General features: G+C 36.3%; 1 protein-coding gene across 1 annotated transcript in view; it reads left to right on the top strand.

Moving 5' to 3' along the window:
• The window catches only part of SAC9 (sacI homology domain-containing protein / WW domain-containing protein), a 246,422-nt gene that overhangs the window by 171,852 nt on the left and 52,855 nt on the right, over positions 1–21,715 (top strand). The window contains exons 10-11 of the mRNA XM_089813780.1: positions 8,080–8,913; positions 10,317–10,514. Coding sequence (XP_089669906.1) covers positions 8,080–8,913; positions 10,317–10,514 — 1,032 coding nt within the window. The remainder of the gene's footprint in view (positions 1–8,079; positions 8,914–10,316; positions 10,515–21,715) is intronic.

Below are 21,715 nucleotides of genomic sequence, written 5' to 3'. Positions count from 1 at the left end.
GTCTGAGCACCCCTTCCTCATCTGGTTCCATTACTTCATAGTTTTCTCCTTTGGAGTCTGATGCCAAGTCCTGACTTATTGACTAGTTCTTGAGATCTATGATGTACTTTCTTCCTTCAGTCTTAATAGATAGCGTGTTCCGTTTCCAGTTATGGGTAGCTTTTGCTACGACCAACCATCTCCTACCTAATAAAGCATCGTACCCTTTCTTCTCTAAAGTGATAACCACAAAATCCAAAAAAAATTGTTGCCTACCAACTATGATTTTTTGTCCCATCAGTGTTCCTATACTCTTGATTCTATGTTGGTTGGCTCCCACTAGTTGAAATGTTGATGGCCAAAGTGTAGGTTTCCCTATTTCCTTCCATGCTTCTTTTGATAAAACATTTACATTGGAACCTCCATCAACAATGGTATTTGAAAGCTTGCACCCTAATATTTCCATCTCTACTACCGCTAGTGTTCTCTCCATTCCTATAGTGAATAGGGTATTGTTTTTTGTCCATACTTCTCCTTCCTTCTCATTCTTTCAAGTTATCCCTTTCAAATTTGTCCCCTGAGTTAGTGCTACCTACAATTGGGGTAACATTTCTAATAAATCACCTATTTTTACTGCGATAGTAGTTTCCAATACTTGTCGCACAATATTTGTTACACCCCTATTGGAAGAAAGCTTTTCCGACTTTGTCTTGCCTTCCTCTCCTGTGCTATCTTGAATGTCTTTCTTTGCTTCCTGAAATCTTTTGGTCTCCGTAGTGGCATCTAGATAGGCAAATTTTCTGGCTTGCATCCTGGTGACTGCAAGAATTTCGTCTTCTTGATTTTCAATGTCTAGTATATTTACCCCGTTTTGTCTTGGGCAATTTGCATCTTCATGATTGCCTGGCCCACACCATTTATAGAGCATTTCTCCATTTTGTTCGCCCTCAGTTTGACATTCTCGTGCAAAATGTCCCCATTCATTGCATCTCCTATGTTGGATTATTAGCTTCCCCTTGGAATCATACTGGAGTGGACGCCATGGTGTGTTGTTATTGCTATTGTTGTTACTATTATTATTACTTTCTCTCATGTTATTTTTGTACCCTCTTGGTGAGGCTTCTATATTTGTGTTCTTCGAGGAAGTGGAGGGGGGCGTGGATTTCCCTCCTTGGGTCAAGAATACTTGAGTGCTCCTTGTTTTTAAATTGTAGGGGCAATCTTTAATTGCATGCCCCAGTACCTGACAAATCTCACAAAATACTTTCTTCGGGCACTTTCCTTTTGTATGACCTTTTTCACATTCCGTACACCAAAGTTCTCTCCTTTCTTTCTTTTCTTCTTTACCCGTTGCCACTTCGTTCATCAATTGCCTCAGGTCTTTTCTTAGGGCTTGAATTGTTTTGGATTCTTCTTCGCTCTCCTCGAAACTTTCACTCACGCTTCCGTGCCTTCTTGCCTTAGAAATTTTACTCTCACTTTCTATGTCCATGGCATGGATATATGCATCTCCAAAGGTCGATGGTGGGACTATCTTCATCTTTTTCCTGAGGGACGGTTTAAAATCCTTTAATGAACCATCGTTTCTTTAGTCCATCTACCAGTTTGTTTAGTTTCCCCATCAACTCTTTCATTCTTCTACTTTAGGCTGTGATGGATTCACTCTTCCCTTGCCATGGATTATGAATCTCCGTTACTATTTCATCATCATCCCTCAGGAGTCTGAATTCTTCCTCAAAGACTGTGCAGATATTATCCCATGTGTTTTTCTTTGCTATCGCTAGATCGGTATACCAATCAATGGTAATACCCCTTAGTGTGGCTAGGAAAGCTTTTAGCCATTTTGTAGCATCATTTCCTCCATTTGCTTGCCATATTGTTATACATGTTTTACAATGGTGAGCGGGGTCCTCCGAACAATCCACTGTGAATCTCGGTAACTTTTGTTTGTCTATTGCCATTATGCGAGTCCCTTTCCCTCCTGGTGGAACACTTCTTCCCGATGACATTCTTCCTCCCAATGGAACTTTTCCTCCTGATGGAACACTTCCTCTTGATGAAACTCTGCCTCCTAATGGAACACTCCATCCCGATGGAATACCTCAACTCGATGGAACACTTCCTCCCGATGGAACTCTTCCTCCCAATGGAACACTTCTCGATGGAACACCTCTCAATGGAACTCTTCCTCCTGGTGGAACTTTGCCTCCTGATGGAACACTCCCTCCTAATGGAACACTTTCTCTCGATGGAACTCTTCCTCTCGATGGAATACTTCCCGATGGAACACTTCCTCCCAACGGAACACTTCCTGAAGAACATTTCCTCCCGATAGAACTCTTCTTCTCAATGGAACACCTCCTCCTATCTAGAAGTTCTTTGTCGAGGAGGAACTACTGAAAGTATCCTCTTCTTCTTGACTTTGCTTCTGTTGGATATCCCTCCCTCTAGGTGTCTTTGGATTTCTGTATCCCAGCTTCCTTGCTGGTGTCTCTGAGATGACCAAATTTGCTATACCTTCGATTGTATGCTCGATCAACCCTTCTTGGATTCTTGTGGAATCCCCTTGTCCTCCCCTCAAGTTACGACGTCTCTTCTGTTGTTGTTGGAGATGTAGTGTCCTCAAGGTGACTTCTTCCTCAGTTTCTTCTCCTTGTACCCACTTGGGATATATGTTTGGAATGAGGGGCATGAATTACTTTTATTGCCTTTCTCTTTTACTCGTAACAAATTGCTTGCTAATAGGTGAGGAATCTCTCCCAGGAGATTGCACACCGTTGGTGGCACTAGAAGGTCATTGTGTACCGTACCTTCAGGGACCGTTCTCTCAAGAGCTTCCTTTCGTACTTACTGATTGATCGCAACTTCCCATGCCATCACCAAATCACGTGTCAACTGATCTTCCCTGGTTATTTCCTCCTCTTTCCGTCACTATTTACTAATTGGATGAGCGGTACAATGGGTGAGCGGTACAAAGGCCCTTCCCATTACTCCATCCTATCGACCTCCAGGTTTGGACTTAGGCAATGACGCCAAAAATGTAGAGTGGAAATATCAGTCAAGCTCACAGATACAGAGATATGTTAATCATACAAAATAACACAATTGAGATACATATAAAGTAAAACATAGAATGTACCCTTAATACCACAATACCAATAGGCGAGGAAATGGTTTCTTTTATTAATACCCAAAATCAACATGCATACAATGACAATATTCCAAGTACTTATAGAAGTGGTTGGAAAACAATCGATGCATTCCCCTACCTCCTAACTACCTAGCTCGACTAGCTTAAACAAGTACTAAACATAATAGTTACTTTATTCTGACTATACTGATTTTTCTCTTAAAGGCCCAATCTTTTGGAAAATCGGTGGGAAGTCACAAATCTGGTGCTTTGGTACCATATTGGATTTATTGATTCAACCCACAAGCTCACCAATTACTTGCAAAAAAACCACTTGTCAAAAATGGACATCAAACAAGATAAATTTTCTCAACAGTTGTATAATTATACTAATGCAAAAAATATTACTTGATTACAATGGAAGATGAATCCCTAGAAAAAGGATAGTGCAACCCTATATTATAATCATTGAGAAAGATTAAATAGATTATGAGAAATATCTTAATCATATTACTTGATGCAAATTGACCTATAACTAGCCCACTCTAAATATAGAGACTGACTCCTAATTTTAGCATATGTGCAATAAATTAATAGGAGACCTATTTTTTGTAAAATGAGGTAATTCATTTTTAGTATCTCTTCATTTGTTTGGTTGCTTGATTTTGGATGACTTTTTAAATTATCTTGATATTTTTCTCTTGTTTCTATTTTGAGGCCCAATGCATTTCAATCAGTTCTTTTGTCAAAATTGCCTAGAATCATAGATTTATGTTGTTTTTGGTTGCATGAGATTTTGATTACTGCATTATAGCTTATTTCGGTTTCATCAAACTGCTCGAAATTATGGCTAAAAGTAAATGCATCATTCTTCGATAAGTAAGAGATAAAGATGCTTTGTAATGAATGGTTCATAAGGCACAACATTTGATGAAGGTTTTGCAAATGGGGTTGCAAGCAGAGTGGGTTTAACCATGGAGGAAACTTCGTAGTTAAGCGCGCTTGAGTTGGAGTAGTACTGGGATGGGTGACCTCCTGGGAAGTCCTAGTGCTTTACCTCTTTGAGCATCACCTAGATCTAATGAGTGCTAAGTGTTCCATTTATTGTCATGAGAGATGGATTTGGTGAATCACTACTCATGAAACATGAGTGAATGAGTTTGACTCAAAAACTACACAGTTGAATCCTGATAGCAATATCACAGCATCTTTGTTCATTTGAATCGATGATTACTTATTTAAATTGTAATATATGTTGATCTCTCTCTTTTTTTTTGTAGATCTGGCTATTCTAGGAGAAGATTAGGACTAGATCTTAATTCTTACGACCCTATATTATAATCTAGATAATTCATGTTTGTATGTCATATTTATTTTAGATTGCATAAATTATTCATTCTGGGGCATATATGATTGGAGATAACTAGTCGTGCATTGCTTATTCATTTTACTACTTCCCTTGGGTAGTTAATTGCATGTTTACTTGATTACTCATAACTCACGCAAGTATAGCTACATGAGCCAATTGACTATTGAACGTTCTCATGATCTAACAACCAAGACCTTGGGTTATCTATCTATTGAGTCTTGTTTCCTCTCAAGAGAGGTGCTACATTCTTACATTCTATCTATTGGTGGTGATTTTGCTAAATCACCCATCAATGTTAATCTCTAGATGTAGATGGAAAATCCTAAATGCTACAAATTGCAAGAATAATTACATTCAAGTTCGCTTCTGTTTTTCGTAGAGGCAAGAGTCTTTATGATATAGATGTAGTAAAAAAGTACTATGATTACTATTAGGATAATGGTATCAGAACCTTGCAATTACATAAGGTTACTATTTTTAGTAGGTTTACATTTGAGCATGGATTGCTCCTAAATTTTCTCCAAAGCTACAAATTGACTAAATAAGAATCTTGGTAGATTTTCGTTGCAAGACCATATCAATATTTGATGATAATAAGCTTCCATTTTAAGGCTTCTCTTTGGAAGTTTTAAAGTAAAACTGGAAGGCCTTAGAGGCATTTGTTGGGCCTGAAAGTGGTCATAACCAGCATAATGGGTTATAGATTGATGGATCACTTCATGATCTTTGTGGCACTTAAAACAATTTGGAAATTGGATTTGCAAATCAAAGTTTGTGGCCAATGGAAGTTGGGCCTCTTGAAATGGGAAATTTAAAAAACAAGTTAGACACAAGTGACCTATAAAGGTAGTTGCTTATGGTGTGCGATTTGCTGCATAATAGGGCATCTTCAGTTGGAGATAACTTGGGCGGCAGTTTTGGGGTGATTTAACTCATGGCTTTGTAAAATCATTTGACAGTTTCATGTATTGTATATCCTATGCATCAGGTCTGTGAGATGGAGGTTGTGTGTAAGTCTTATAGCTGTTGAGTTACCTCTGAATCTCTGGATGGTGACATTTTTGTGAGAAGCTTGTTTTGCAAGTATATTATATTCTGCTTTTGATTTCTGAATAATATATTGGGAAGCTTAGGAGTGTGGGGTTTTCAAAAGAGCTTACTCTATGAAAATCACTATATTGTGTTATGCAAACTATATATGTTTAATTTCGTTAATGTCTTGTAACTCTATAAAGATCTGAAATTTTTGTAATACACTCCTCTCAAAATTAGTGTAGTAAGTTGTGCCACTACTTTAACTTCCTTTCAATCACAAGGTAGATGAAATTGTGTCTTTAGTTACATTAACTATCCCATTTATATGAGGTGGCAACATCAATTTGGTGGTACAATGTGTAAAAACACAAAATATTGCTCTTAGAAAAACTAAATGAAAATGGAGCATTTTCAAATAATATTATTCGTTAATGCCAAAGTTAAATAATTTAGAGTTGAGAAAAGCTAATATTGTTGTAGATAGAGACAAATCATGTCAAAAGTTTCCACTTTTTTGGTGTTAGGCAGTCAAGACTTTTTGGGATCCATGAAGCTCTAAAAGATTACAATGTCATAGTAGTGGAATGATAGAGTAAACTATTTTACTCAAACATGTTTGGAAAATTAGATCGTGCTACAATGTGCAAAACACAAACGATCACTCTTAAAACCTCTTAAATTGAACAAAGTTGAAGCATTTAATAAAATTGCTTTCATTTCCACCATGGTAAAATGCTTTAGAGTTAAAAAAAATTCAAGATAAGTTATCATAGATGAACATGATCTTTAATTATAGGTACAAATAGAACATTTCTAATTATTATAATTCAATAGAATAATTGCATTGAAGTTTTCCACTTTTTGGTCACTCTTTATAGAACTTTTCATATACTTGTAGCAAGAAATAATCAAGATGCCTAGATACAAAATGACACGTCCAATGTCATTAACTATTCTACTCACATGTATTGGAACCATCAATTTGGTGCCACAAGGTGTAAAACATTATATATCATACTTAGCATCTTTAGATTGACCGCATTGGAACATTTTGCAATAAGAGATTCATATCCATTATAGTCAATATTTGGAGTTGAGAAATATGATTTTATGGATGGACCTAATCTCTAGTTGTAGAAACATGCCATTCCTATGTGCCATGGCTTGAGTGAAGATTTCTGTTGAGCTTTTCTACTTTTTCACCCCAAGACTCCTAAGAAACTTTGTTGAATTTATTTAACCCAAAGTTATTGGAATCCCGAGGCAGTTAACATAGACCATAAGTAGCATTAACCATCCCACCTAGACATGTTGGAACTTGGAACCATCATTTTTCAATGATTTCTTATTTACCCCTCTTAAAGAAGTGGAGATGAATGGACAATAGGAGATGAGTATGGATATTTATGATGATATACTTATTCTTGTAGAATACAATTATCTTTCAGTTGGAATTCTGACTGAACCAAGCAACTGTCTGTCATAGATACAACCTGCAGCAATAAATGGATTTTCACATTAAATAGCAGAGATTTTTCTCATGGGCCCCAAATCAAAATGGATCAGCAAAAGTTTTATGATAGATGATTATCATGCTCTGTTCATTTATTGGAGTGTTTTACTTTACTTTTGCTTACTTCTATAACAATATTGTTTTTGTTTGCAGACAGGAGGAATTGTTTTGTTTCACATAAGCTATTGTGTGGTAGTAGGAAATTATACGTACAGGGATGAATAGGATATGGTGCGTAATTGCTTTCTTTGAATCAGGAACACTTTTGAGGGAGTGCCTGCTCCCTTTAATCTGAAATGGTACTTGTAGATTCATCTTCTGTTGTCTGAATTTGTAGATTGTTGACTTCCTTTTATGTTAAGCCAGTATGCAGGCTAGAGACATTGAGGCAGGCTTTCACAGTTAGATTCTTATAGATGTAGTGGGGACTTTGGTTTTGATTGCCAGGAATTGCATGTATAGCTGAGTTTGTAACCAAGAAAACTCATGGGAGCCGATTAATTTCTAGTTCCTTGTTTTATTGCAAACAAAGATGTGGTAGATGTTTTTCTTCAGCAGATGCCATGGGTTTTTATAATCTGTTTTAATGAGTTCAAAACAAAATATTATTCATATAAATCTATGGAACTGTCTCAAGCTGTGCAACATTTGTGTATATGTGGGCCACTCAATGATTATCTCATTTTTCTAATGTTACTTTCAGACTGCAGATACAGATGAACCTTGCATGACTGGGTTTACTTATGCATATTAGTTGAGTTCCTTGCTTCTTTCATTTGCACTCAATGGACAAAAGCTTTTCAGGACGTAGCGTTTTGAATTTGAGTGTATAAATAAGTGAATAACTCAATTTCGTGCTCTCTTATTTCATTATTGTATTTTATTTTTCATTGCTCAGAAATCTTCTCTCTTTATGGGGTTATTGCATTTTATTACAGATTCTCATTTATTATAATGAAGTGTAGAGCAGCAATTAAAATACTCCAAAATGACTTTGAAGTTTCAGGTGACACGGAACTCAAAAATTGGGCTAAATATGTTTGTTGGTTGCAGGCAAAGTCTTTGGATTATGTAGAAACCATGATGCTTGAAATAGAACGTCTGAAGTTGAATATGTCAGCTGCGGAAAGAGATAGAGCTCTCCTCTCTATTGGTCGTGACCCTGCTACTGTCGATCCTAATTGCCTTTTAGAACCATCATATATAGTACAGTTACGTAAAGTTGCACAAAATCTCTCATTGCTAATTGAGTTTGTTTCTGAGGACAAGAATTTATCAGCTATTGGTTTGGAGACAGATACAGAAGATAGTTTTGAATTTTGGAATGCAAATGGTTTTGAAGATCAATGTATCGATTTAAAGTGTGAAGTTCGTGCGGAAAAGAAATGGGCAAAAACCACAGATTCTAGAGTCGCCGCTCAAAAATTGCCTGAGCTTTTAGTTTGCTCTCGTTGTACAAGAAAAGTCTGTACTGTTTGCATGGCTGGGAAGGGCAGTTTGTTGCTTACAAACCATGTTTCACTTGATGCAATGAGTTCCAGGGTTGTTCCTGGCCAAGGTGGGTCAAGTCATGGTGGAAGCTCTACATTCCATTCATCAGCTGCAGATAAAGTTCTCTGTAAAACATGTTGCCCCCAAATAGTTCTTGATGCTCTCCTTTTGGACCGTGTCAAAGTTCTCATTTCTTTGAGGCAAAGGTGTCGTGTGAAATCTGCAGCTACAAAAGCTTTACAGCAGGTGGTAAGATACAGTCGAGAAAATTCTGGTTTGGACCGTGGGAAACAAGATGATTTTGAGAGAGCTGGAAAAGAGCAAGGTGGGTTGCACACTTTATTTAAAGGAGAGTCTTCACTTGCAGAATATCCTTATGCAAGTTTGTTATATCCGGTGAGTCTGTAATACATCTAGTATCCACATCATTAAAATTGGCATGCCTGCAACTACATTGACTTAGTTTGATGCAAGACTTCTCCAATCAAGTATTGATGATTGCTGCTATTTATTTTAACTTTTTCTGACTACTGTGCTCAATATATGGGGAAGGTTTTGCATGTTTAGTTAGATTGGATGTTTACGTTGTGACTGAAGTCTGAAATCAATAACATTGGGAAGTTTACTTTTCTATCTGAAATTGTTTTATAATACCAGCGTAAAAGAGGGTTCTATGCTTTTTTTTAGTAATACTCAAGACTAGCAACCCTTGATATCATTCATTTTTCTCCATTTAATGAGACTTACACTGTCAAATCTATATCAGAAAGGAGCAGCCTATACAAATAAAATTGTACATAATTCTTATGTATGAACATAAAACGAGGTACTTCTTGAAGACTTCAAGGAAGGAGATCTGAATTATCAAAACAGTCCTATTTTCTTTTTGTTAAAATGCCTTAGAGATGGAAGACTTGCTATGCCCAGTAAGCTGTTAAAAACTCAAATGTTTTAAAAGTTTGAGTGAGTAAAATGCTAAGTTGCTATCACAAAGTTTGCAAATGGGGGGATAAATTAAAAATAATACCATGGAATCTAAATGTATGGATAACAATTTTGTAGATCATGCAGTATCATGTCTACAACAGCTCCATGAAAATCATAATTTATGGCTTTACCATCAAAACTCATGTCATGTCATCGCCAATTATATTGATATCCAAAGATATAATGATAGATTAAACCTCTTGAAACAGAAAGTAAGAAAGCATATATTTAAATTTGATAATAATAACCTGAGTTTCATACACTGATGCAATACAAGCGGGGCACCAAAATATTTTTGCTAATATGAAGCTCTGGCTAGCAGTGGCCTTTCAACATCATATTTACTCTACTGACTTGCAGCTTGAAAGAAGAATTATTGAGAATTATTCAGACAGCAGAGAATGTTTTAGGAGCCTCTGCCTTAGGGGTGGTCCTCAAATTAATTGCTCAATTTTATTAATGGAAGATAATTATCTTAGAGCTCCTGTAGTCACATTATTAACTGGGAGAGTCCAAGTATCAGAAATTTGCTGACTCTTAAGATTACACAACCAAAAAGATATGCACTGTAATGTTCTAGTCAGTTGCAATAATATAGTATAATAACTCTCCATCATGTTGAAATTTACCATTAATAATATTTTCTGTTTTGTTTATGGGGCAATTGTATTTGTAAATTTGACAATGAGATTCAATAGTTCTCACTCTTTCTATTTTTTCTTATTTAATTTCTTTGACTAGATGAATTCATTTCAAAGAGATGTTCATGGTTGCATTTGTTAATCATTTAACTTCACATACATCATTTGTAGGTTGAGACAGCAGAGGGATCAGATCCATCCCTTTCCTTACTTGCTCCTATAGGTCTTGGCTCAGAAAAGTCATATTGGAGAGCTCCAGCAAGTGCCTCAAGTGTGGAGTTTTCTATTGTCCTGGATACAACATCTGTTGTATCTGGTGTAGCTCTACTTGTCAGCTCATGTGGCTATACAGCAGTGGACCCTCCTCTTGTAAGCATTTGTTTTTAGAAGTTTTTTAATTATTGTTTTCCTGCTTTGAGCCATTTTATTTGTGACTTCATCTTAGTAAATGAGTATGTTCTTCTTTTCTATTTTAAATTGAGATATCTGGTTTACTTTGCCTCTAAGCCATGCGTTCTTACATCTTACTGTAAAGTGCCTGTATGGACCTATATTTATATTGTTAGTGATTAATTTTTTTTTTTTGGAAATTGGGGGCTGGGTGAGGGAGGGAATAATGGCCATGTGTAGTATTAATGGAAAAGGAAAGAGCACATAACTGACCAGCTTAGTGGAAGAGAAACTATGAGCTCGCATTGTAGTACTTATAGGAGATAAACAGCAAATACTTTCAGAAGATTTGGCTTTGTTTCGCTGCTAATACACAGTGACATAATGAACCTTTACATACATATTAATCTATCACTAATGCTATTCACATCAAGGTCTATAATTGTACCATTAGCAATGAAACTTACTACTGTGATCTTGCTAAACTCAAGTACTGTTTCTTGGTTCACCTTACCATTGATCTTCTAGAATACAAGTTTGTAACATGTTACATTTTGTAAGAATTAGTGTTTTACTTTAGGACTTCTGTGTTCTACTTGGTCTCTCCATGAGGCTCCTTTAACTTGGGATTGATATCATCTCTTTATTGCATGGACACTAGAAGGGACAGTTTAGCAATAACCTCCATCCTGGATTTAGGTATGTAGAGAAATTCAAATCTGTAGCTTGGGTTTAGGTGGTTTTGGAGCAACTTGTGTATAGGGTACCTATGGTTGCAAGGATGCACCTTGGCGAGTCTGGTTGTACGACTAATACTTGGGTGGATTGGGTTTGAGACCAAGACCTGGGGGAAAGTGCCTAGCTACTTAGGTTATGAACAAATATGGCTTAATGGATCTCCTTTTTAGAGGCCTTTTGAAAGAGAAAATTGTCTTCCTATGTTTGCATCTGTTATTTTTTGGTTTTTGCCCAAACTTGGTAAGAGCATTGATCCTGCCAACATGAGGATAAAAAAATTCGTATATGCAATTTAGTTAAAGAGCTCATTGAGCCTTGGAAAGAGATGAGAAAACAACAGGGAAGTTGGAACCCAATTTAAGTTAGTCAAATGGTTGAGCACGAGGTAAATCAAGTAAATTAATTGATGGCTTATTTTGAGTGAGAAGAACAAACAACACAATTGGTTCTCCAAACACTTCAAAATATAAATTATACTTTCAGCACTTTTAGGCCTAACTAAACCAATGGAAGAGATGTCTATTCAATCCATAACTAGAATAATAATGGGTTTCCTTTAAGATCTTCACCTAGAGTAATACGGTCTGCCTTTTTACATAGAGGATAAATTACGAGAAGAACCAACATGGTAGAAAATGACCTTGATGAATGCGTAGGAGCATATTCAAGAATTGATCCCAAACGTGGAAGACAAATCCCTTTTGGAGAATATAACAATGCAAGATCAAAAAATACCTCAAGAGAGAAAGAAGGCAGCCCAACAAAAATCTATGACAAAGAGTGTGTAAGATGACTCTTCCTACTTTTGATGGTTTAGGCATGGCCACTGGATTGGAATGGATCCAAAAACTAGAGACCTATCTTCCTCATAGCCCCATGATGGAAGATGAAGCACAAATTTGCCATTTTTCATCTAGAGCAAACAACTCATGAATGGTTGCATCATGGGTTAATCACACAAGGGCATCATTTAATTATAATATATGCCAACTTCACACAAAAGCTTATAGAAAGGTTTGATAGAAAGAGCTTGGGGATGGATTTTGAGGAATTAGCACAAAAAAGACAAGCTACTATGGAAAAATATGTAACGAAATCTAAAGATTCTCAGTCATGGTGCTAGATATCACTTAGAGTCAAGTTTTAATTTATTGAGGGACTCTTTGAATTACTTAGGGGACCGATTTAAGCCTTTGAACTATCATCTGTAAAAGATGCTATTCAAAGTTGTAATATTGTAGCTTCGGTCAGACTAGTTTGATCAAATTATTATGTTTGTCATTTGGACTTCATCACTGATTAATAATCATTAAATCATACATAAATACATACATACTTGGATATATATATATATACTATAATAGGATAATTCTATTTGATGATTATAAATCAATGTAATTACTGATCACCTTATCCACCTTATTAGTTAATGATCATTATTCAACATATATGTTTTATTATCGGCTATGTATTAATTATTGATCTGATTATATTTATATTCATTGTATTACCCAAATTTGGTTCAAATAATATGCAGAAAAAATAATATACCAAACAGCCACTACCCTGATTGGGTGTCACATTATAAATATAAATACCAATAACATTTGTTTTGGTATCTAGTGGATTAGTCGCTGTTTGTCATTTGTTAAGGTTCGTTCTTTCTTGATGACTGGGCATGTCCCTTATAGGGGCATGACCCTTCGCGGCTTTGAGCCATGAAGTCATGCTTCTATAAGAAACATGCCTCATTGAATACATATAAATATCAGATTGATGAAGCACTTGGAAAATACATCAATAGCAATTAGTATTATTACAAGTTGCAGAGTTCTGATCTAAATATAAACATTTATTATTCTATTAAATTCAGAGTTTACTTACAGGTTGGCTGCTACATATCTACCTGTTCAAATCTGCATAAGAAAAACAGTTAGCCATATGATTAAGGAGATTATTGAAGAGATATTATTCTGCAGATCAATCATATAATTTTGAAATAAAGGTATTACATTTGATCCTATTTGCTTAGCATGGTATCAGAGCCAAGTTGGGAACAATACCAAGAGCATATAACCTCAGAAAATCTAAAATCACCATCAAAAGAATTTGCAATCAACTAAGCAGTCATGGTGAATGGAGTTAGATTTGAAGATAGACTTGAGGGTGCTGCAAAATTTGTCTCAGGGAAACCCAAACTAATGATGAGTCATGACACTTAGAGAACAAGAATTAGATTCATATGTGGAAAATACTATACCTACATCAGATGATGAGACCAAGAAAACTTAATGGAAAAATAATAACAGAGCTATGAAGATCCTAGTAGACTCATTTAAGGATCACATAGTTCTTTGCATATCAAAATTGGACACTGCTCATGCCATGTTTACCTTCTTGGAAATCATGTATGAGAAGATACGATAAGATAAAATAAATTTATTAATGTCCAACAAGAGACCAACAAGGGTCTAAGGGATTGGGAGCAATACAAAAGGGAAATGCCAGCAAGAGAGGGAGCACCAAATGGTGTCCATGGAAAGAATATGAAAGAAAAAACAACAAACCAAGACAAGAAAGAAACAACTAGGTACTCCTTACAGGCGAGAAGTAGTCAAGAATGGAAAGGTGTGCTCTAGAATGAGAAGGCACTCTGGAATGCCTCCTTAGAGGACTGCTAGAAGTAGGGAGGCGCTGACGAATGTGATCTCTGCGAGGTCTCACAAATCTAGTGTGGCTTGGGCTAGTTTAGAGAGACCGCTTCGACCTCGGGTGGGAACCACAGGGGTGAAGAAGGAAATAATGAGTTGTATAGGGGTCAATGTCGAGGGAGACTGGAGTTGGAGAGTGTGGTCACAAAGCCGTAAGGACTCCTGGAGTGTGAGACGCTGCTGTTCGGTATATTTGAAAAATGAAAAAAGGGGCTTGCACCCTCTGAACAAATAGTGGAACCTCCCTCGGATCTCATAATAGAAGGGACAACGAAAAATAAAGTGAATCTCGGCCTTAGCCTCCTTGAGGTGACAAAGGTGGCATACCTTGTCTTCCTTATTGATTTGGTGATGAGTCTGGATACGTAATCGGTGGGAACCCACTCTAAATGATCCCAAGGAGATGCAAAGGGTGCGAGTCTAGCGATGAGTGAGGTACAAGGGGCACAAAATGAATCTGTCTTGGATATCAAGGAAGTGCTCAGCATAGAAGGCCATATGTTGATGAAGCCCAGCAGAAGGGTGACTCCAAGTCGTGATAATATACTACCTTTAGATGGCAAGTCTGACATGCTCATTTAGCTCCCGCTAGGGTGGAAGTAGATGAGTCGGAGCGTCCAGGGAAAAATGAAAGGGAGGTAGGTGATCCACAGAAATACCAATCAAGCTAAGAAGGGTAGAGGCCTGGGAAAATCAACATCGAGACTTGCTACCAAGTTTCTGAGCCTGCGATTGCCTTAGAGGAGCAGTAGGCCAAGTAGGAATGTTAGTAACGACGTTCGAAAGAATTAGGAAAGCTCCAAAGTCGATGAAGGAACCAAAACAAATAAAAAATGGTCCCCAACTTGAAGGGGCGAGCCCTAAACTCGGCCAAAATGATGCTGTGAGGTGTGGATTGGTGACATTTGATAATGCATCAAAGGAAAAGAGTCTAGACTTTCTTGACTGGCCCAGTCAGACTCCAAGAGGGAGGGACCCCACATAGTAGAGCCATAAAGGACTATTGGCTTGACTGGGGAGCCCAAAAGGGACATCTTGGTCGTGGTGTCTTGGAAGTGGTGGTGAAAACATTCTCTCCAGAGAACTTTGTTGGGTGGATATTTTGCAACCGACAATTTTGGGTAACAATTGAGTCGCAAAATAAGATGACCAGCCACAGCGTGTGAGACAGAGTCTCTCCTACCTTAAAGGGAAGGTTCCCCCTTCTCACCGTTCCTTGGATCAACTCGAAGTAAGCAAGAAGTCGAGAGATTTTATAAACAGGGTGTTACTAATATCCTTTTTTATAACTTTCACGAAAGGATCCACTTACTCGTAGAGTGAATAATGGGCAAGGTGAATCTCTAACTACACTTCTATCAAGAGCCGGAAATAGTGATACTGATAAACTTTTACTAACTCAAATGCTAGCGAAAAAGTACCAGTTTGGCTCTAAGTCTGGTTGTACTTCTATATGGAAAAAAGCTTTACAATTAGAGCACAAAGACTCCTAAAAGTAAGAATACTTAACTATTTTGCGAATTAAGAAGAAAATAAAAGCTACAGACAAAGCGTCTAGTTATATACTTTCATAATTGCTTCTAGTCAAAGCTCTAGCTTCAATTGCTTCTTAACTCTTTTCTATTCAATTCACACAAGATAATATGAATCAAAGATAACTTGGATGAATTATAGACAAAGCTTACAATTCACACAAATACCAATCTCACTTAATTAAAGTTAAGTATCAAATGCTCCTTTGTATTCACTTTCTCTCAAAATAATGCTTACACAAACAAGGTTCTGCTGGCACAATTTCTCTAGAGCTCTCTTGCATAAAGATAATGATAATTTTACAATGAAGGGGGCACTCCTTTATATAGGCAAAGAAGTTGAGAAAAAGGTGGAGGAAAAAGTGGGAGCAACTCAACCAACTTTGACCTAGTCTAACTATAGAAAATAAAGGGTTACATGCAACTGCACATACAACTTGCATTACATGTAATTATGCTTTTTCATGTAATGCGTTCTTCTACAACTACTAACATAAAACAAAACAACAATCTTAGAGATTGTTTCTCAGTGCCTTGAATTTGACAATGATGTCATGCACTGTTTGAAGATCAGCAATTTCCATAGTCTTCGATATGGCTTCAACCCTTACGACATTTACATATGTTGATTGCACGATTTTGGAATTTGCTGCTGTAGTATCTAACAAGTGTTTTGTCAAGGATTTATACAAAACAAACTTGTTCATTGTATGTGAACCAAAATCTTTAGAATCTACATTTGCATTAATCCTGTTGGTATATTCTGAATTTACTATCTCTATTACACTAAGATTACCAGATTCATTAGTAGCATGACATCCCATTTGTTCCAAATCACAAGTAACACTCATTTCAACTGCTTGACAATCTCAAAAGGCCACCTACAACTTTGTGATCAACTTCCTCAATGTCTCCTCGTTGTAACCAATGAGTCCTTGAAACCTGAAGAACATTTCACATGATGGAAGAATGTCACATGAGACCATAGCATCCAGGTCAAATTTTATCATTTCATACGAATAATCAAGGATTTCTTTCAGGTTATCTCATCCCAATAATTAAGTTTTGTTCCATTTCATTCATTTCTTTGATACATCTAAGAACTGCAAATGTCTCTGTGATGGCTCGAACTCCTTCAGAAATGATTTCTTGTATCCAAGACATAGTAGCTTCAATCAACTTTTCTTTCTTTAGATGTTTGAGACATAACAACAACACTTTGAGAAGATTGTTTCTGAATAACCTCATTCAAACGAGAGATCTCCTGTTTCAACCTATTCTTCTTTTCCCAAAGCTCATGATTGCTTTTGATACATTAGCCAATGCATCTTGAGTGTCTTGCAAACAACCCTAACGTGATTGCTTTCCAACTTCAACCTTAGTAATCTTGTAGTCAGAATGAGTAAGTTCCTCAACAGGTTTATCTATCAAGGGCTCAACAACCTCAACAAATTTAGTTTTATCAGAATTAACCAAAATTTTGGAAACAATCTTATCTTTCAAAGATTTAGATTTAGTCTTCTTAACAGGAAGATTGTCAAGAGGAACAACCACTTTCCTTCTCTTTGTTGTTATTTTACTCAACCATGTAGGCAGGCTAAAACTTTCATTCGCAGAAGCGGGCATAGTGGAGAGCATTGGCATTGATCCAAATTGTATATCCGTAGTGATTGAGCAAGATTCAATCTGTACCATTGAAGGAATAGGAACATGTTGAGAAGACTTCGTCATGAAGAGTTCAAATCCTGTCAAAGATGTATCAAGTTAGGAAACTTCACCACTGGTAAGAGTCGAAAAATCTTCAAATACAATTGCTAAGTGATCATATTGTTCATGTGTAGGAACACGAGGAGCAGCAGATGAAATAGGAAGAGCCATGGTGTTAACCTCCAAGACTGGAATGGAAGGAGTGTGATTAGTGGAAAATGAATCCACATCATCATCAACCTCATGCAAAAAGGGCTCTTCATGTATCGAAGACGTACAGGCTTGTGCAGGCTTTGGGGGAGATTTGATCATGATTTCCCCTTCTTCATTTGAATCTTCTTTATCAAATTCTGTTTCCAATTCTTCTTCTGATTTTGCCACTGATTCTTGAATTCGCTTAGGAACTTGAAATGATTTACTTCCTTTTCTGCCCGTCAATTTGAATTTGAGGGAACCCTTGGCACTTGAAGATGAGCCACCATCTTTCCTTGTAATCTCTAGTTGTGATTTCCTGCTAGGAGGACCAAAACTTCCACAATCCAAGCCCATCTTAGGATTTACTCTTTTAAGGCCTTTACTTTTCAACCATTTGTTAGTGTTTACTAGGATGGATTGAAACCTGTCCATGATAGATGAACCTTCCTTTTGTTTCCATTGAATAGGAAAATGGTACCTCTTATCAAAGCTGGCTTGATGAAATTCCGGATCAAGGATATCGCCATCATCTTCAACTTGAGAATCTGAAGGGATTTCCAACATATTAAGATCAATTATTTGTTGCAAGGCTAATTTGCAGTAATCCATCTTCATGATGTCGAGCTCTGTTCTCATATCAGTCCAAATGTCCTCAATGCGATGAACATGAGTATAGGCTCTTTTTCTTTGAGAATTCATTTCTCGATGGTCAAAATCAAACCTAGTCTTGAACTTTTTCAATGTAATCAAATGCAATTCTGCTTCCATATTCTTCGCTTTAGGCACAAAAACAATTGAATAATTGCCAATAGCCAAAGCCTTAGTTGAGCTAATGCCAAATCCCGGCCTATGTGGAGCATGCTAATCATTCTGCACGTCCATGAGCTGTCTAGCTAACTCTATTAGAATGATTCGGTTTGTAGCATACCTAGGTAAGGTATACGGCTCTCCCTTGAAATATCCAACTCTCAAGTATGTGAAAGTAGGAAATTGAAGGAAAATACAGCTGTACTGGTTCACCTTCTCCCATGCTGCATCAGATACTCTTTTGATGGACAACTGCTTATCAAACAAACACCTGAAATGTTTGAAGAAGGCATCTTGGACTCTTCTGTAGTGGAATTTACTATTTGCCAAAGTGATTTGGTCATAGTAATCTCAAATAGGAACTTGAAGACGATCTCCTTTTGGTAGAAAGACCAGAAAAAGACCCCATGGCAGCAGCAATGTAAACTAGATAAGAATTCATAGAGAAAGGGACTGATGTTCCCACATTACATATCTACTGGCAGAGTGCAGCACTAATAAGTTCTCCCCAAAAGATGTGTTCTTTATTCTCGATAATTTGAAACATAAACTTGTACATCCACGACTCAAAATCAGAAGAATCTTTAAGACCACAAATCTTGCTAAAAATGATGATTTGATCCTTGCACTCTTGTTTGAAATTTGACCGATGAACAGTCTTTGGTTATTTGGAAAAATTACTTCTTTTATTGTCTAACCAATAAAAGTTGACATACTTCTGATAATTATTGTTTTGCTCATTCTAACAAGCCAGTGATGATTCTTTAGTCAAATCAACACATTCTGATTTATGCAGAACTTTGAAGATTTGTTTTATAACCTCAGGATCAAGGCTAATGATAACCTTGCCGTTAGCATCTTTGATAGTCTTCATCTTGGGAGTAAAATGCCATGCACATCCATAAATGAAGTCAGGTTCTATAGCTGCCATAGGAAATGTGGATACCAAATGAATGTTGCTTCTCTTAATGCACTTCATTTCATGACTAGCCGGAGCTTCAATTCTTTGTAGAAAATCAGCCATGTCTACATGACCAATCTTCCTGTCCAACATGTCATCCAAAATAGATGTGATTAAAGGAGCTGCATGAGCCAGTGCTTTATCATATTGATATTTCATTTTGCCTTTGGATTTGGATGGCGAGGACATATCTTGTTCTTGTGCTGCAACACAAAAATCTCAAAGCATAAATACATCATCAAAAGAAACCTCCATACAAGTGAATTTTGGATCAGCAGTGAAGATTTGAAAATGGATTGGAGACTTCGCAAATCCGTCAAAGTAACTTCTAAGAGAAAGCATATGCATATACAATGGAACGGAAAGTAGAATGAAATGATATGAAAGTGTGAAAATGGAAGATGAAATGAAATGGAATGAGTGAAAGCGAAATGCATGGGAATGCATGCAAAAATAAAAATTGCTAATTTCAAAAGTGACTTAGCATTTTCAAGGCTTTATTGTATGAAAAATGAGTACATGTAAATGCAACATGAAATGGGAGGTGGAGGGCGAAATAAGATGCAAATGTGAGTGAAGGATACGCTTTACATGTATATGTGAATGAAGGTCAAGATGTAAAGCATGGAATGAGGCAGAAACATGTATTTACTCATGTAAGCGCAAATGCATATGAAGAGATGGAAATGAAAAATGAAGGTAAGATAAAGAGTTTTATAATCACTTTTGAGGAAAAGGAGAATTCAAAGTACACGGGAAGCGAAAGTGACATCTTTTTGACTTTCGAAAATGTGACTTTTAATTAAAATCGAACCTTTTAGATGCAACTACACATAAGGCATTTCGTGTAATCATGTCGTGCAAATGGAAGCGAAAAGTGAGATGGATGAAAATGAAATGAAAAATGGGATTACATGCATGTGCAGATGGCGAATGAGATGGAAAACATGTAATCGCATTTCGTTGAGTAAGAGATGAAGTGTCGTGACATGGAAATCGAATGTGAAAGATGACGATGCTTTCGCATGAAATGAAGCAGAAACAAGTTTTTGGGAAAAAAGTTGTAACTTTTCCAAATGGAGAAAAACCGGCAAATAAACGCAAAACACAAAACACAAAAGAAACAACATACTTTTGAAAATAACCCAAACATGCCAAGATGCAATGCACTTTAATGCTCAAATTCGAAATTTGGACTTGGGAAAGAACCAAAAATATGAAAATGAATGAAAACTTCATATTTAACGGAAAAAGGCACTTTCTATGGCAAAGATCTTCACAAATGGTAACCATCTAATAATTTCATGTATAAAATCAGCAAGATAAGCATGAACTAAAGTGCAAGAAAGAAGAAGTCCACTTGCATGAAGATTAAGTGCCAAATAAGAAGGAAAAATATGCTCCAATATTTGAAAAATTCTAAAAAAATGGTGAGACCTTTTCCAACCTTGCAAATTCGAATGGGAAAGGGCAGAAGACAAAGAGAAATTGTTGCAAGATGCCAAAATGTGCCCTAAAAACTCTCCATATTCCAACATTTTTGAAGATGAAAAATCATGGGATGTTTTTGGAAAAAAATGTGTTTCACCATGAATCTTAAACAAATCGATTTGGTCTTTAAACACCAAAACATGAACCAATATGCAATGTAATCATCTAATAAGAGCAAATTGATTCATCTTGATGCAAAAATGTTGATCAAAAATGAAGATTTTTAGAGTTTTCTTAAAAAATGTGCCCTAGGATTGGGCTTTCAAAAACGATTTTGAGCTTGTTAAATCTATCTTTGATGCAAACAAATTCATCACCAAGCAAAAATGCCTTGAATGAAAAAGATTTCATGCAAATCCATGAAAAAAATCTTGAGTTATGGCCAAAATCGGATTCTTGGGGAGCAAATGCATACTTTCTTTCAAAATTGGACTTTTCAATGCACACAACACATTTAAAAAAATGTCTTCCTCCAAAATCAGACCTTTTGGAGTCACATACACATTTTAAAATATGCCTTCAAGTGAAATAACACTTTTTAGAGTGCATAACATGTTTTAAAATATGCTTACAAGAAAAATCAGACCTTTTGAGGTCACTTGCATATTTTGAAGTGTATCTCACCTTGTAGATGCTTAGGCATAAAACTTGACTTTTCATGTCATAGCATCAAAAAGGTCCACTTATTGTGAACTTTTGATGTAATGACATGAAAGGTTTCCTCCAAAGTGAATTTTATATGCAATGGCATGTAAAGAGTCAACTTTTCATAGTTTTTACATGCAATTGCATATAAAAAGTCCACTTTTGAAGCCTTTTAGTCATGTAATTCACTTAAAATTATAAAAATGTCACCAAATGGCTCAAAAAACGATATTCATTTATCATATTATTAAATATAATACATAAACATCTTTTTAAAGTGACATTTAAATAAGTATTTGATTTTTAAAACAAAAAATTTAAAATGAAACTATATAGTTATATAGTTACTTTAAGTGAAAAATTAAAAAGTAACTCAAGATTATAACATAAAGT

This window comes from Cupressus sempervirens, chromosome 2 (assembly GCF_028749045.1).
Source record: "Cupressus sempervirens isolate cs-2001-9-10 chromosome 2, ASM2874904v1, whole genome shotgun sequence".
NCBI classification, from domain to species: domain Eukaryota; kingdom Viridiplantae; phylum Streptophyta; class Pinopsida; order Cupressales; family Cupressaceae; genus Cupressus; species Cupressus sempervirens.
Note: the sequence above shows the minus strand (reverse complement) of the source record. Positions and strands in the feature narration are given on the sequence as shown.